We start from the raw sequence: 18,110 nt of genomic DNA on the forward strand, positions 1-18,110 counted from the left end.
TCAAGTACGCCAGTTCACATATCCTCTACCATTAAAGGAACCATTTTTTTTTTAGATATGTAGATTAGAACAGTATAGAAACAAAAGTAAAAGGAATACAAACACCGGTGCTGTGAGTCATGCCCAGTCGGTCTCATTAAGGCGGTGTAGTATTTCACATGCTGCTGATAAAACGTACAGCCCACAAAGACCCAAGCTGCTGCTCAGCCTCATCCTTGTAAATAAATTCTCTGAACAGCCCAGAACGCAGCTTCTCCTCTTCTATTCAAAGTTTGGCCCAGCTAGATTAGTCAACGATTTGGTGAGAGGTTCTGATTTAGACAAGGCACCGAGCAGTCATTATCACAGGATAATATGGCATTAACAGTTATATATTACGTCGGTAACCCTCATCCAGGTAGCCTCAAACCGGACGCAGGTGCAGGATTTAACTGTTAATCTTGGATAATTGCGTTCGTTTTGAAACGAGGAAACAACGAGGGCAGGATCTAAACAGCGACTGAGACCTTGAAGAGACAACGCCTCTTTGCAACAATGAAATACCTTAAATTTAATTGCATGTCCAGCTCATAAGGAATCAATTCATTTTCAAAATATTTGTCTTACTTTGAAGGTTTATTACGGTTTTCTGAAAATAAAAATGAACTGCCATCCATGACATCCATGTCAGTGGTATTTTAAAACCAAAGCTAAAAAAAGGCAACAGGACTTGTTTTAGTTTTCTTGCAGATGTTTTACCACTCATCCGAGTCGCTTCTTCAGTTCTAAATGAGTGGTGGAAAGTTTAGATTTTTACTTTGGAAACTGTGGAAACTTTTCTTTAAGAAAGCTCAGACAAGCCCCTCTGACTGACATTTGTTTTAGCTTTGTGTTTAGACATACCATGAGTTTTCGGGGTAAATGTTCCTCACTTTATGTTAAGTCAAGCAGACTAAGTTCACAAAATTATGTTCTAAAATGAATGCTTCAAAATACCCCAAAATACAGATTCGTAAAAATACATCCAGGCGTCTAATCTGCGCTATTTTGCATCTTTATGCATGAAAAATGGGGCGCTTAAACCTCACAACTGCCAATAAAATACCTTGAGAGTCAAAGGCAGACAGAATTAAATTTGGGGTAATTTTGTGTAGAAAATTATTTAGAAATGCAAAGCTGTTTTTTTTTTTCTAGAAGCTTCTGAGTCTTCAGAAGGTTTTTGAGTTTTGCGCATTTCCTTAGGGCTTCTCTCTTGTATGCTCAGATGAAACGACGACAGGTGGATAAAATAATCACTGCTTACCTGAACCAAAAATATGACCAAGAAGTAGAAGTTAGCGATTCTTCTAAACTGCTCAAACAGGTTCTTGGGAATGAAGTTCCAGAAGGTGTACTACGGAGACAGAAGTGACAGCGAAGTTACAACCAAGACGCATGAAAACAGAGAGGGGAACAATGAGACGTCATAACAGCCCTTCTGGCGAGAGAACCTGTGATGCACAGCTTAACAAACACAAAAAAAGTGAAGTGTGTCATCCTTAAAAACATGGCGACAAAAGAGATTACATGCTTGTCTGAATCTGAAACAAAAGACGATGATAAACTGCGTTACGACACTAAATCGTGGGCTGGGGCTCGCTCACCTTGGAGGAGACAATGCGGTTGTCGGGATATCGCTGAGGGATGTAGGCCTCAGCTCCCGGCGGGGGTTCTTTATGCCCGATATACACCGTCCGACTGTCCACCCAGTTCTCCTCCCCCACACACTGATGAAGAAAGAGATGACATTGACATATAAATCGCAATACAGGTAAAGAGAGGAAAGAATGGGTTGAATCATTCATTTACAATTCATAACCTACTTGTTATTATTTGACCTGTATGATTCTAAGCAAACTGATTCAAATCAATGTTAACATCATCTGCAATCAACATCGCCTCTCATGGGAAAATACACTGACACCGTCGCGCTAAACTGTATGTGGTACACTGCACACATACACCGATCAGCCACAACATTAAAACCACTGAAGCGAGTAACACTGACTATCTTATAGCACCCCCAACCCATAGCAATGGCAGCATCCATCCCCAGCAGGATGCAGCCTGAAAAAAAATCCTCATGAAAAACAGCACCTGGCCTCCAAATTCACTAGATCCCAAAGTGATCAAGTATCTGTGGGATGATCCACAGAGGACCCTTCCCTCAATCCATAGGACCCAAAGGCCCCCACTAACAACATCCTGCTGCCAGACACCACAGGGCACCCTCAGAAGGCCCATGTCCATTCTCTGATGAGCCACAACTGTTTTGGAGGCACAAGGGAGACCTACACAATACTAGGAAGGTGGTCATAATGTTATGCCTGAGCGGTGTATACAGCTCTAGTTTGGTATTCTGATACTTCTTGATGATACTTCTTTTTTGTCAAAACAGGACAGATGAATTGATCATGAAAGTAATCGTTACTTGCAGCACTAAAAAACAAAAAAAAACAAAACACATTTAATTCATCATACATGCAGTGAACATCGTATGAGTTATAAAAAATAGGAAACGTTTGTTATTTTGGTCTCTAGAAAAACTCTGCCCAGCTGCCCAGGATTAAATAATACTGTAATGAAGAAACAGAACGATACAAGCGACTACGCTGCATGACTTCAGTGACTTATTTCAACAAACAACTTTGCAGGCACAAGACAGCCTCGGCTGAAAGATGAGTGTATGCTCGTTGATGTGTGTAGGTGGGATCAGCTCTGAGTCACGCTAGCGTGGATTTGTCATTTATCATTTCACTTCTTCCTGCAGAGCCTTTCCGTAGTCGGCACTCTCCTTCCAATACTTCGGTTCCGAAACAACTGGTATTTTGTATTTTTACAATCTACTCTTGACTGATAAAAAAAATAATTAAGAGGACACAGGATCCTGTACTTGCAAACCTGTCAGATCATCTTTCATCTGTATTACACTTAAGTGGCTCCCAGGGGACGAACAGAGTGCATTCTGGGAGTTTAGTATAGTATATATTTTTCCCCAAGGTGTCCTTCATTAAGCACTATTGAGGGAAGAGAGCGCGCCAAGACAAAACAAGTGTCAGGAGACCACAGCATTCAGGTTTACACCTGGCTTCCTACATGGCCCTTGATGCTTTGGCCAGTGTGGGCAGCGTGAGTGTAGCCTTTGGCAACGCTGCCTGCCTGACACAGCTCAAAGCAGAAGTGTTGACCATTAGCAGAAAAGTTCTGGAACAAGCACTTCAGTGGAGGCAGCGCTTCACTGCCTTAAATGTCCTCAACATTTTGGCAGAGTCCTAGCTCGTTATTGCCAGTGGCCAAAACTTTTAATGCATTGTCTTCAGTCCACATGACATAAATTTCCCCACTGTAATCCTGTGACTATAGCATCCTCAATCCACAAGTTTGAAGAAGTCCAAACTTGAACACGGAGCTTAAACAGGGGCTGATGAACCCCGCAAACATCCACGGCAAAAACACCACGCAGCTATAGCCAAAACCCCCGAGTCACAGATCTAAACTTGTCCACCATGATCAACAAGCGCTTGGCAGTGAGGTAAAAATAGACACGCAGCCAACAGTGTGAGCCGACTTGAGACCCCTCCAAAACATTAGGGGGGCAACATGACCCAGAGGGATACTGTGAAATGGAAAGAGAGGGAGAGATGGAAAGTGGAGTGGAAAGCCAGCAACGGGGGCAGGACACGAGGGGGGACACTACGGCGAAATGAAAATCAGAAGTCAGAATTGTAAAAATAAAGCAACAAGCGGAAAAGTAACTTGTGTCTGGAATTAAAAAGAGTAAAAATAGAAGTTGTTGCTGCTGACATGACGTAGCGCTTGAAAGTATTTTTTTATAAAACGGATATGTAACTGAATAAACCAAACTGTTACAAAGACATACAAACATCCAGGTCATAATCCAGCTAAACGAAGATCGCGCTGAATGTTCGATATTAAGGACGCTCCGTCTCTTGCTCTGACAACAGCCCCAAACATTTATTTTTTATCCAGGTCTGTTTAACTGGTAAATTTAGGATTCTGTCGAATTCTGCAAAATAAATTATCCGCGTAAAAAACACACACACAGGGCTGGACACTGACTGAATAGTAGGGACTCTTCGCTAAAATACAAAATCCAATCGACCAGTCAGCATCCTTTACAGTCTTTAAGTGGAATCAAAGCTTATTATATCAATATATTATCTGATTAAATTAATGATTCCACACAAGTTGTTTTATACATCTGAAGATATTTGTTTCACGCCAGCGCCACCGTGGAACATCAGTTAAATAACTAAAAATTTGCCTGATAAATCCTGATAGAATGCTTTTGATTTCAAGGGTATCTTTCAGCCGTTTCTGAAGCCTACAGCATATCTACAGCGATATAACGCTATTCCAACATTTGCCTCCTGAACACACTGTTCTTTGATTCTGTCGTTCATACCCGCATATTTCCTTCTGCACTGTTTTCTCTCTTTGTTCCCACCATCTCCTGGCAAGCGAGTGTCACACTATGACAATGTGACTGTGGGGGAGAGGGAGAGAGAGAGAGAGAGAGAGAGAGAGAGAGATGGAGAAAGAAGCAAAGAGATTGCATTGTGGGTCGTAGTTATCTGATCATTAATCCCCGCTGATCCGTATCAACCCTCGTCCCACAGTTCCCTCTTCACTTTGCCTCTCCGCCAGACAAAGTGGCTTGCTGGTTGTTCGCGGGACACGGAGGCTTTGTCTTTATTAACAACAATGAAACGGCCTCCCACAATGGAAGAGAGGCTGCTCTTACATCACCATCAATCATCCACAATGGCAGGATGGATTTGATAACAGCAAAACATCCCACCGCTGCAACTTCTCCCTTTATGTTTGTGACCGCACTGTGGTGCACTCTCTCTGATAGGTTTCTGTCTGAACTGGATTCACAATGTGAGAATACAGAAGCAGGTCTGCTGTTGTTAAAATATGAAACGCTGCTTTTAAAAATGCCATGAGAGTATTTCTAGTTCTGGCAATCTGTATTAATGTGCCAACCATTTACTGGTGCTTCGCTCCCTCGTGCTTCAGAGAACTACGAATGCATATATTTTCATTGTGGGAAACCTTACCCCTGACCCCAGCAGTGACATGATCTATCCGTGCCGCCTCCATGATATAGCTCCATGCGGGCACAGAGGTGTAATAAAAGACATACACCATTAACCATCCTGATTAAATGGTCGAGCCGTACACTTCCTCCGCTGTCCCACCACGCTGCGCTGCAGAGGCAGGAATCTCTCATTAACCCACAGATCAAATTCCACTGACTACCCTAATGAACTCCTCCTCATTAGAACATGTTGCACGCAGCACAAACACAGCAGTTCTTGCATAGAAATTATTTAAATATTACCACATGAACTACCCCTCTCTTGAGGTATTCACAACCTTGTAACTGGAAATTTTTGATAAGGTCCCGGTTCACAAGTTGCTAACGTTATTGAAAATGGAAAGAGTGAATGTTAAGCAAATATATCATAAACGCAGTCATATAGCTTCTTCTTCATCTGAGCAAAATGATGATACTCCCAACAGCTTCATCCTTTCAGCATGAGTTAGCATTTCCTTACGTTAGCTGCCCGTTAGCTTGCTAAACTGCTGGAAACTTTGGTTTCTAGACACTGACAGTTGCCAAAGATGTGTTCTTGCGACTTATGGCCGATGGTAGCACTTGAACGCCCATCATTTTGTGTACACGACTTCCCATGTCGGTAACCACAAGCTCACAAGCTCCATTTAAAGGCAGCATTATACCCCCAGTAACTCTGTAGATGTTGCTAACTGGGCTAAAGCCGACGTTAGCTTGCTAACATGTGGCCCATTTAGACTGAAGAGTAAAAAACAGGAGTGAAATCCGACTTGACACTAGATAAAATGATGTTTAATAATGATGCAAACTAGAAATATTGCGAAATGCATTTTGCAAAACACCTGAGATTACAACACATCATGCTAATAACAGCAGATTAGCGTTACATGGCTAAATAGCATTGGTTAGGTTTGCATATCAAATATTTCCCGCTCATATTAAACTGAATAATACAACTAACTGTTTAACATGCGTGTTTTATAATGTGTGCTGTTCTTAATAATTACATCTGCAAAGCTTTGGCAGTTAAATATATTGTCTGTGTCTGTGATGCCACAATGACTTGCTGTTCTTGTTACTATCTTGTTATTCTTAAGTCTTATCGGCAAATTAGTTCAATTTAGTAAATCACTAGTCAATGCATTCCTAGTTTTAATTTATCTCTCTGGTGCAACCTTATGGTGTGAGCCACGCTTTACTAATCTAATGGGTACTACTTACTGTCAATCAAACGAGCAAAGCAACACAGCCACTGGGCGAATCTTTCTTGGGAATATTAAAAGCAATTCAACACCTTATTAACAGACGCTGTGAAGTTTGTCGTGGCACTGAACACAGATAAAAGGCACCTCAAGACCTTGATCAGCTGAAAAGGAAGCAGGCCTGTTCAAGATGCACCCTCTGCTGCTCATTAGCCATTAATCACCATGGCAACACAGTAAGCAGCAACAGACTGCTGCACCTTCATAATGCAAAGAAACAGGACCTCATGGAGGCTTCATTATATGTGGACTCAAGAGCACATGGATGAAACTGGATTTGGCAACAGCTATGTCATGTTCTTCTTATGTACGTTCTTATGTATCTTTATAAAATAGGACCTTTGGCCTGCACACACTGTCTGAACCACTCATGACAAAAGCCACCAGATGCCCGATGACGCAAATAACTGTATAGCCGAAACAAAATCAAAGGATAAATATGAGAAGATTACTTTAAAATGGCAAAATTTGTATTCCGTTGTTGTCCCAGCTTCCTCTCCCACTTGACTCGCTGTGATCCAACAGTTACATAAGTCTTTAATCCAGCTGTGCTACTTCTCCTCTCCCCTCCCTCTCCCTCTCTTCGCCCCTTTTTCTCCTGCCATCGTAATCTGCATCCTCAGAACCCCTCATTTTGTCTGCATTCAACATCCACATGTCAACGGATGTTTGAAACCGTGGTTTTGTAATGAAAACTTTTGTCTTCCGGGCGAAGCTGTGGGAACCAAAAATCGTTCTTATGAGCCAGCGTGGATGTTTTCTCTGATATACGCACATGAGCCGACGGGCAGAGCTCAGCCCAAACACAAATCCTGTGTGTTTTTTGTCACCTACTGTAACACCGCTGTCTCTCAGCCAGGGCACCATCTCCGAGGGGGGAAAGCGGACAGGAATAGACTGCCCTTAACCGTTTGTAGCAGCAAGAACTAATGTGGTAATGTAGCAGGCTGTGTGCTGCCTTTCAACACCAGCCCGGGCACTCAAAGAGCTGTAAACTCGCTGGAAACCTTTCTTAAGCCCTACGGCACACTGCGACCCCCGGCACCTTTTTGATCAGACGAAGACATCGCTGGCCTTTACCTTTCATCTCAGCCAGAGTTAACAGTTATACATTTAGAGATTAGATGAAAAGAAGGGTCAGGATGCAGGGGCTAAATAAAACTGAACACAAGAGTGGACATAATATAGATAGAAATTGAAATGCTGTTGCCGTGAGGATATGAAAATGAAAAGGGAAGCTTTACGAATACGAGCCCATTCTTACGTCTTACATGGCATGACATACCAGCATCCTTCTTTTCTAGATCGTGACCTCATGCAGTTCTCACGGTTTGCACCGGTCTGAGGCATCACGCCATCGCTATTATTACCAGACGTGAAAAGGGCACTGAAGAGAGGCGAGCGGACACACATGTAACCCACGCACTGACCCGCTGATACGCACAACACGCAAACACGCGTTATAAATAAAATCTCTTCCTGCCATACTAGACGACATGCAAGAATAAGTTGTTTGATGCCAGCAGGATGAATAAAGTTCAACAGATTTCAGTTATCATGCAACAAAATGCCCCATTTATACTTCACGCACCGCAAAACACCATGACGCCATTAAGTTCAAAACAATTTTCTGCACTGCACAGGCTCAGTTCACCTGCAGTTTTGTCAGACACACCAGTGGTCAAGGTGAATTCATAGTTTAACCCCAAAGCATCATGATCTATGTCTTACAGCTGTTATTTTTAGATGCAAAAAAAAACACTTTTGAACTCTCCAGCGCTCTTGGAAGTTGCTTAAATGTTTCAGTCTTCTATTTTTGTAACTTCCTGTCTTTTAATGTCAGGAACTGAATGTGTGTCTCTGCCAGTTTAAAAGGTTGCTGGACAGCATTACAAGGAACAACGATTCAAAATAAGTCTAGGACTTTATAATTTTATCTCCAGTGTAGTCTGCCAAGTTGCACTAAATAAATATACAGTGTTATAATGCGGGAAATAAGCACGAAACTGAAGTGAAAACGTGTAATTTCCCTCATCCAAAAATACACCAAGGACAGGTGAAAAGCCACTGACAGTGTGATAATGAGAAAACAAGACACAAACTCAAAGGCTCATAAACTTCCCCATTAGAAATGCATCTATTAATGTGTGATGAAGGCTCACTTAATCAGTTTAGTTCTCGAAAAACAAATTGTGAAAAGGGCTGGCCGCCGGCTACGTCTAGGCAGTGACCTTGATGGGAATGCACTGCTCTCTCCGTCCGGAGAAAAGGTTTAGACTCCCTTAACATCACAAGTTAATCACCTTGCATGATGTAATTTTTGTAGCCTCATTACCGCAGCAGCTGTTCAGAATATGCCGGGGTTAATGGAAGGTGATGCACGAGTGATAGAGGCCCAGATATACATCATCCACCCCTCCGATATTAAATCAATATGCAGATAATTGAATTAAGGATTAATTCCTCGTCTGCTTCATATACTGTTTCAGAGTGAGGATGCAAAGGGAGAAGGGTGAGCGATGATGGGCGTGTTCAATGACCCCCATTGCTCCCTCCTCTTCCCCTCCTCACTAGTGGATCTGATTTCCCCCCTGACATTAGCCCTGCTGGAGCATCCATCAAGCTCCACGGACACAGCATCTCTCCAGCTGCGCACGCATGCACGGTGATTTGTACAAAACAAGAAAAACACCTACACCTCTAGTTAACGCCACAGCACCTGAGCCAGACTTAAGGTCAGGTGAGAGGGTCACTGACCGTATATAGCAGATGTGTCAGTACACCAGCAGTGACCAGAACTGACGAGCATCACCAATACAATCAGTGTGTGTTCCTTATAGACACTTTATTGTCTCTAAATCAACCGCCCACCAACCAGCTGCTTCCTGTCCCGCTGGATAATCAGAAGCTGGTGAAGGCGCCGGCCCGTTCAGACCACCAGGCCAACCAGTAATGCAGTTACAGGATCATTGTTATTATGTGGCTATTTCCTGCTCTGACCACTGATTAAAGATAATGGTGTGTCTTCGCTGACCCCTCTATGAAAACGTCTTGTTCAACTCGCACAACTCCTCTCGGGCCGGATGTGAGGACAAGCCGGTGCGTCTGGTAGAAAATTTACTACTGCTGCAAAGTGTGTGAGTGCCAACGAGGCCTCTCAATTCTCTGAGTCCCAATTGGGATTTATTTCCTCTGCAGACTTGTGCCAGTGGAAGCAAGGGGATAGTTTATGCATGCATGGCGGGAATTACTTAAATAAGGCCAGCAAAGTTCATTTCTATTCTACACATTCACCAGCCTTCACTGCATCTGTAGCCACTGGCACATTCTCCATTCAGCTCCACAAAAAAACATTGTGAAGCCCCACAGTCCACGGCCTGCCAAAGCGGCTGGAGTGAAATGTTTATCATTGCAGATGAGTCCACGCTTAAGCCCCCCCCCCCCCCCCCCTGGAAAATCAAAACTGCAACACGGGTTATGTGCAGAAATTAGAAACATGTTAGATGCATGTTTGCAGACATGGAGCTACAGTTGTGACTGTTGTTGACAGACAGAAGGAGGGGGCCTTACGTATCTGCGGATGATATTCCGGAGCAGGGTGAAATCCATCCTTTAGACAGCCCCGGCGGCGACTTGACTGTGCGACAGAGACGTTCAGCTCTCCCTGGATCTTCGTAAAGCGCTACCTGATGTGGATCTTTTCACCAGTATCCATCGCTCACCGCCACCGCCACCACCACCACCACCGCCGCCGTGTCTGTGTGATAGCGAGGAGCAGCGGTCTCTCAGTCACTCACTGCTTTTTTCATGGCATCCCTGGGAAGAGCCATGCAGCCACCGAGCGATTTACAACGACCCCCGCTCTCCCTCCTGCTGCTGCTGCTGCTGCCGCTGCTGCTGGCTACATTGCAGGAGAAAACTTCACCGCCTGCAAACCTCCAAACCTCCAAACTCGACTCTGTGGCTTCTCGCCGTAAAGTGAACGCTTTTATAATTCTCGCAGCGGATGGTCCCTGACGGAGGCTGGTCTGTGTGTGCCGCTCTGTGTTAACGGCGGTGGCCCTCGATGTAGCGGCGCCGCTGCGAAACGTCCACGGAGCTCAGCCCGTCAGAAGACTACAATGACGCTGCGCATGCGCACTGAGATCTCTTCTTGCATCCCATAGTGTTATGGTCTGAATACTGCACTGGAGTAAATACAATAATCAACATGCAGGAGCCCCAGAAGGAGAAGAAACTCAACATCAGTCTGTAATTATACATATCTGACTACTGTAACTCACATGTCAAAACATTAGGTACACCAGTGAAAATTAATGCATATCTGACATAACAGTCCAGCACTAAATCCCCCTTCATTACTGTCTGTTGCAATGTTCATTTTATGATGAAACAGTGTTAGAAAGGTGTTTATTCAGCTGTTAAACTGAATTAAATGAAACATAAAGGTGTTTTTTACAGCCCACTGACTAAAATGGGATTATCAGATAATAATAAGATAAAATAAGATAGATAAGATAGGTTTTTATTTGTCACATGCACAGTTATACATAGTACAATGCACAGTGAAATGTATTGTTGTACCTTCAGCCAGTAGTAAAAAAGTACTACAAAAAAGTACATAACACACAAGGTAAACAATATAGGTGTAATTGAAAAGTGAGAAAAATAAAATTAAATATAGACTTTAATATAAAATATAGACTGTAAAGTCGAAATGTAAACGGGGGGGGGGGGGGGGGGATAACTCGTATATATACACACATTTACAGTATTGAAAACAGCTATGTGGCTAAAGTGACAAAAAACATTTGTCTGTACGACATAATACAATTTAATATTTCTACCAATCACAACTCTTCAAATTGAAAACACAGTTGAATAGACAGTTCCCTTGGTTGTTTTAAACAAATACCATAACCTCCATGAAGCTCAGGTTTAGTGCTGTGCAATGCATGTACTTGTTTTCTCTGGTGTGCCTAATGAACTGGCAAGTGTATGTCAAATGAATGGGGGTTTTCAGTGTTATCACAAACTTGGGCAACTATAGGTAGTTGCAAAATTAATAGTGCAGCTGTTAAAGCTGTTCAGAATCTTTACTTAAAATAGCAACAACAATCCCTCCCTTTAAAATACAGCATCACCAGCTGAAATTAAAATAAAGTAATAGAAGCCATTGGGTTGATAAATGTTTACTGATGCATTCAAATCTACACAGGGTGGTCACATTCACCGTGCAGCAATGTGACATTTTATATCCTCATTCTATTTTTGCAAAATATTAATCTGCAAAATTACCAGCTGTCAGATAAAAAAAAGTACAAGTATCTCACAGTTTACTTAAGCAGATGCTTCAAATGACTTTCCACCAATGTGCTCAGTGCTTTGCATTGACACAACTAGTTTGGCTGCAGTAAATTTAACCTCTGAGTATATTTAGGCAGACACATTTCACATGCCCTAAATACTACTTGCCCGTCTCCACAACATCCTCTGACTAAACACGCACGCACACATGCACTCATGCACGTTAAGACGTCAGTGTAATATTTCTATAATGATGCAGTGATCCTACATGACGTGTGAGTTCTCAGCAGTGAACTTCGAAACCCTTCACTCAGTTGCAGTGTTCCTTTACATTACGTTATTTTATATTAAGGCAATTATAGTACCCAAATGGAAACTAAAGACTTTATTAATACATCCTAAAAACAAATTCTGGGGTAGTTGTGTATGTTAATAAATCATTAATATACTCAGGGATCCCACATTTCTAATAATCTTTTGTAGAATCAATAAAAGCTGTTGATAATCGTCAGTCGTAAATAAGAGGTTAGATTTTGGCCTTCTCCCTTTCCAGAAATAAGTGCACAAACAACTCAAAAAGCAGTTTCATGAATGCTGCTCTTGTTCATTTATGTTAGTGCTTTATGAGAAATCATAAAAGTATTGATTATTGTAATCACATAGATTTTTTTCTTTATTAAAACCATTATACACAACTTCTAAACCCTTATTTAGGAGCTGACACCCATTTCTCTGCCCCACTTTTCCATTCACACTGTTTATTTTACAGTTTATTTGACAGTACGTGAAGAATCACTTATTTCACACAAATACACAATGTCAAGAAAGAGATAATAGAAGACATGATGAAGTAACATTTCAATAAAAAATAATGAATTCTCTCAAATGAATTAGTTAAAACGATAACTGAAGTCACAGCTCACTGTTATGCTTTGTGACAACCACTCATTGCAGCTGGAGTCCAACCATTTCTATACTTGTTGTCGCAGTGTTACTTACAAAACCTCACCTTCACCGGTGGTCAATAGAAAATCTAAAATTAGCTGAGCGTCCGTCGAGGGGCATCTTCTGGCAGCGGGGCAGAAAGGCGTGATGTCTCCCCCAGACGTTTCATTTGCCGAGTTATGACTTTCAATTAGCGCAGACGCCATTAATAATGCATAGGGATCCAGTACTTTCATCTCCGACCTGCTAATGCTTGATGCGGCTGTTTACCTCCCTCGAGGCCCCGGGGGGCACTTAGTGTAGCCTAATGATGAGTCCGCCTCAGTGGACAGATTACAACATGTTCTTTGTTTATGGGCCGTGGCTGTTTTATGGATTTTTTAATGTCATGTTGTGTCGATGGTATCTGTTCATCCTTTTATTTTAAAACAAGTGAACTCTAACCGCAGCAGTAAAAACACTGTATTAAGACTAACAGAAATCTTAAATTCCTCACACACACACACACACACACACACACACACACACAAACTAATTCTGGTTCTGTACTGATCCAGAAATCTGTCAGTATGTGATGTGTTTCCCTCAGTGGGCAGCTGGCCTTGATTTCTAAATGAACTGGGCCAAAACTGCTGCTCAATTTGCAGCATAGGTTGATGTTTCCACTGCTGTTGCTGATATTATCACATAGTTGACTGACTATTGCTGTTCCATCTGAGTGGAAGAACGGGGTCATTGTTCATTCCTTCCTTCTGTCTCCTGTGTGGGCGAGAGAGATCCACATATGGGGCAGTGGGTTCCTCGTGCTGCCATCAAGCCAGTGTGGGTAAAATCTGTAAGCTGTGCATGTGGGCTCTGTGTTTCTACTTTTTCACACTGTACGGAAATAATGAGATCTATGCAAAGTGGTCAAGATGTGTTTAATTACTTTACAAATGCATGTAATTGCTCACATTCAGTATAGGCTCGAGTGCAGACTCAAATCCTGAGCAGATGATGATAGAGTGTGAAAAATATGAGGCATCCGACTGTAATCTTTGTATTGTATAGCTGTAATAGTTGTCATGTCAGTGGGATCCGCACAATCCACACAGTTGTTTAGAGATGTGGATATATACTCCCAGGGGCTCCAAAAATCCCAGTCAGCTGTTTCTGGTAATTTGATTAACAGTGAGGAAATGTGCATCGTGAAAGCAAAGCGTCAACAAAGGAAGGTCTTCCATTGTTGCCTAATCTTGTGGCTCTGTCTTGTAAGGCAGTTTGCGTTTCAAATTCTTATTTTTCACCTCACAGCATATATTTTTTTAATCTTTTTAGAAAAACTGAATTATAAACAAAGAACTGGTGTAGTGAGGTTTCCACATGTAGTCTGCTGTGCACATTGTTTTTAATACTGAGAACTTGGCAACATGCACAGTGCACAAAGGGCAACAGGTCAATGACGGCCCAAGATTAAAGTTTTGCCTTAAGTATAATGTAAACCGTGCAATGTGTACGATTAAAGACGTAAAGCTTTTAAGATATTTCATTTTCCAGTTTCTACAGAATATGTGTGTTGACCCCAGACAGATGATTGAACAGTAGAAAATTAAAAAGGAATAAAAACTACGTTGTACATTGTTCAGAGGTCATTAGCTGCTGCAATATTGCACAAAACAAGATAAAATGCATCTTCTGACATGATGCATATTCGCTAAACTGATAAAATATTAACACAAGAGATTTTTAGCACTGTTTTTTCGTGTACCGTTTGATCATCGCAGCTCTTGTCGCTTAGCGAGCCGCTGACACTGCACCGTAGTCAGCACAAACACTGGATCCTATTATGCTGTTTGTATGAATTATCCCCGTATCAACTCTCTGGCTGCGGGAAACGTGAAAGAATGAGAATTGGACGAGATGTGACAAACAACTGACTCTGAAAGCCATGTGTGGATATCCTTCACGGGAGAGGACACACTGCCGGCGCATACAAATGTGATTATTTATCAGCCTTAAGTGCAAAACATTTCAAAAATGTTTAATGTTTTTTAGAAAATTTATGGTGCTCGTGATGCCTCACTAGCAAATAATGAAATATGTTTGATTAATATTTCTACAAATAACTTTTTTGGTTCCAAATGTGAAAATATAGCTTTATAACCCATATAGTGCTTTGTGTTCATTCATTCATTCATTCATCTTCTGTAACCGCTTGTTCCTGTAAAGGGTCCAAGGGTCTGCTGGAGCCTATCCCAGCTGTCATTGGGCGAGAGGCCGGTCGCCAGTCCATCGCAGGGCTAACACTGAGAGACAGACTCACATGCACACCTAATCACCAAATAACCTAATGAGCATGTCTTTGGACAGTGGGAGGAAGCCGGGGTACCCGGAGAGAACCCACGCAGACACAGGGAGAACGTGCAAACTCCACACAGAAAGGCCCAGTCGGCGCATGGATTCAAACCCTGGACCTTCTCGCTGTGAGGCATCAGTGCTAACCACCTCAAAATAATGGGTGACTGGAACTATTTAACTCTGTGGAAGAACATATCTTTAGGTCCACTTGTCAACTAAAAGACCAGTTAATTTCATTTCATTGCATTATGATCTCTGACTGTGGTTTGTCACTGATCCACCAAGGATGTAAGTAGAGGCCTGTTAGAGCAAACTCTGGTATGTGGTGCCATCTAGTGGCCAGTGCGCAAAAACACACCAGCAGCCTCAAAAAAATGCAACATGCTCATATTTGCTCCGCGGCTCCGCTGGTGTAGATTCAGGTAATTTGGTGGCTAATTAATTGCTTTGATTAGCTGTAATTGGAGGACCGTTAAAGCACGAGTTTACCCTGTATCACGGGAGAACAAATTAACAGAAGGTGACAATTAGGCCTGCCGCCTTTTGTCTGCTGTTTACTAATTCATGACGCTTCAACAGTGTCGCCTACATTAGGCTGATTTGTTGTTACTTGACTGAATGAGTTTTTGAGTGTGTTTGGGGTGATTGCACGAGCGATTTAGACGGATGGACGCGTTTGAGTGAAACAGCTTACAGGGTTTAGGTGTGACCTCCCGACTAACTAACTCGTGTTGGAGTTAACGCGGCTTGCGAGACTGAGGAGGTGTGAGTGAAGCGCTGCAAGTCGCCGGTCCCTCTCTGAGCAGAGATAATAGGTGTGTTTGTGTCTCTGCCGGTGCTGGTGTGCGTCACATGCCTTCTCTTCATGCCCGGTCCCGGTGCCAAGAGAGGGGCTTAAACCTGCGTCTGGAGATGGGAGCTGTGAGATCCCAGGGAGCGGATGCTTGGCACCGTGAAATAGGATTTGGGAAGGACCGAAGCAATGAAGCGAGAGGGAGAAAAGCAACTGCCAAGTCCTCTCTGCGGATTTGGTGGCCCCCTCCTCACCCCTTAAACACATTCAGCCCGTGCGCGCACACACACACACACACACACGTGGGGATGCGAGGGAGAGGAGGAAGGGGGTTGAGGACGGAAAGGGAGAGAAAAGAAGAAAAGCAGAGAGGGGAGTATAATAAGAAGAGCAGTGTTTGGAGCAATAACACAGCAGAGTCAGGGAGACGGTGACCTGAACATGTGTTCCTCACCAACTCATACAACTCTCTAATCCTGCCAGGGCTTCACCAGGTGCCTCTTCGCCTGCTTATGCGTGCATGCCTATATAGGCTGTGACATGTGCGTGTGTGTTTGCGGATCACACTCTATGTAAGTGACAGGACACAAGCTGACAAGAAGAGAAGCAGGAGGGAGGGATGGGGGGGGGGGGGGGGGGGGTTTGCGGGAATAAAGGGGCGGGGCCGCTCACATGGCTGTCAAAGAAGGTGATTGATTTTCCGCCCTCTGTTATCGAGGCCAACAGCCACAAGAACCCTATCCAACACACACACTCACACACACGCTATCAGCAGCTCAATACGCTGAAAATAGGCCTATCAAGTATCATCTGTCTGTCTCTGTGTCTCTCTGTCTCTCTCACGTGGTCATAACAAATATCTAATCAGCATAATTGGCTCAACGTGCACGGAGCAGAGAGAGAGAGAGAGAGGAGAAGGAAGCAGAGTTGGCTCAGGTTTGTCTGCAGGAACAAAAAAAATCAGCTTTGAACCTGATGATTGAGGAGCTGAGATGATGGAGCAAAGCGAGACGAGTGTACGCTTCACACAGCGTTAAATGCTAAGACACCACTGAAAGTTGATGAAGCTAGACTGCTGTTGTTCAAAGCTGCTGGGAGTTAAATTATAGTGGCTAAAATTTTAAGGCAAAAAAAAAAAAAAAAAAGGTGGAGACCCCCAAATCTCTTTTTTGTTCAGACTTCCTCTCCATGCCTTCACCTGTCTTTCCCTTTCGTACCTCTAATTCCATGCCCTCTCCAACCCACTCTTGAATGATTTCTCTCTTCTTTTTTTTCCTTTTTTTTCCAATTTTCTACAAAAGGACTTGTGCAATTTTGCCATTACTCATATTATTGCTGGTGGCTGCAAACCGAGTCTTGGCTCCATTCCTCAGGGGTAATTGGAAACTGCAGGTGTGAGAGGGCACATTAGCATACACAAGCCTTGCACAGCATACGGCTTCAGCCCTAATGGCAGCATGAAAAATACATCTATCACGCTAATGCCGAAGAGATGGATGTGTGCTGTAGTTACACCACTGTGACCAGTCATAAAAATGTGATACCCTGTGGTGTTAGTGAGCTGGTGCACTCTCTCCCCAAAGTGTGTCTACAGCACAGTATGTTTGTGTGTATCCGGGACACAGAACGAGAGAGGAGAGGGAAGTGAGCACCTAATTCTAATATGTAAAGACTCTGACATTTATCAGGTGGACAGTATTTGTCAAATATAGACCCTTTAATTTATATATATATATATATTTATTTTACATTTGTTAATGTGTTAATTCAATCAGCAGCTACAGGTTTCAGACGTCTCAGCTGGTGGTGGGAAAATTATCATCCTCTGAGCAGCTATGACCATAAACTAAGCTTGTGATGAAAAACACCTAGGCAGTAACCAATAAAGGCCGTTCAGACCGGAGCAAACTCTGATGATACTTTGGTATTTTAGAGAAAATGTGATGAAAAGGGAACAGCCGAACGCACCGCAGGCCTCGTTTCTCCATTCATTTACCTGCGGAAAATGATAGAAAGTGATCAATACATGTCCAACGAACGGCACTGAAAACCTTTCTTGAAACTTTGAAATGTCAATATCAGCTCAAAGCATTAAGGAAACTGAGTGGTTAAATTACTTCCCCTCGGATACGAATGTTAACTACCAAACATGCAACCTAATCTTTAGTGAGTGTGTTGGGATTATTTTAGTTTCTCTCTTCTTTTTTTTTCTTTTTTTTTTTTTTTCTGGTTCATAAATCTGAATTTATTGCCGTTTAGTTGCAAACATCTTTTTTGTGGCTGATTTGGCCTAGTAAAAATAAAAGTCACTTAACTGTGTAATGCATGGTGCCCCAAAAACATG

The 18,110-nt window shown here is 42.7% G+C and overlaps 1 protein-coding gene across 1 annotated transcript in view; it reads right to left on the reverse strand.

The window, feature by feature from the left end:
* Positions 1-9,993, reverse strand: part of LOC311487751 (phospholipid-transporting ATPase IH-like) — a gene marked incomplete at both ends in the record, with an annotated part of 30,551 nt that extends 20,558 nt beyond the window's left edge. The window contains 3 exons of the mRNA XM_084544115.1: positions 1,283-1,372; positions 1,623-1,745; positions 9,955-9,993. Coding sequence (XP_084400241.1) covers positions 1,283-1,372; positions 1,623-1,745; positions 9,955-9,993 — 252 coding nt within the window. The remainder of the gene's footprint in view (positions 1-1,282; positions 1,373-1,622; positions 1,746-9,954) is intronic.
* Positions 9,994-18,110: the final 8,117 nt, after the last annotated feature.

Source organism: Chelon labrosus, assembly GCF_963514085.1.
Source record: "Chelon labrosus genome assembly, chromosome: 5".
Lineage (NCBI taxonomy): Eukaryota > Metazoa > Chordata > Actinopteri > Mugiliformes > Mugilidae > Chelon > Chelon labrosus.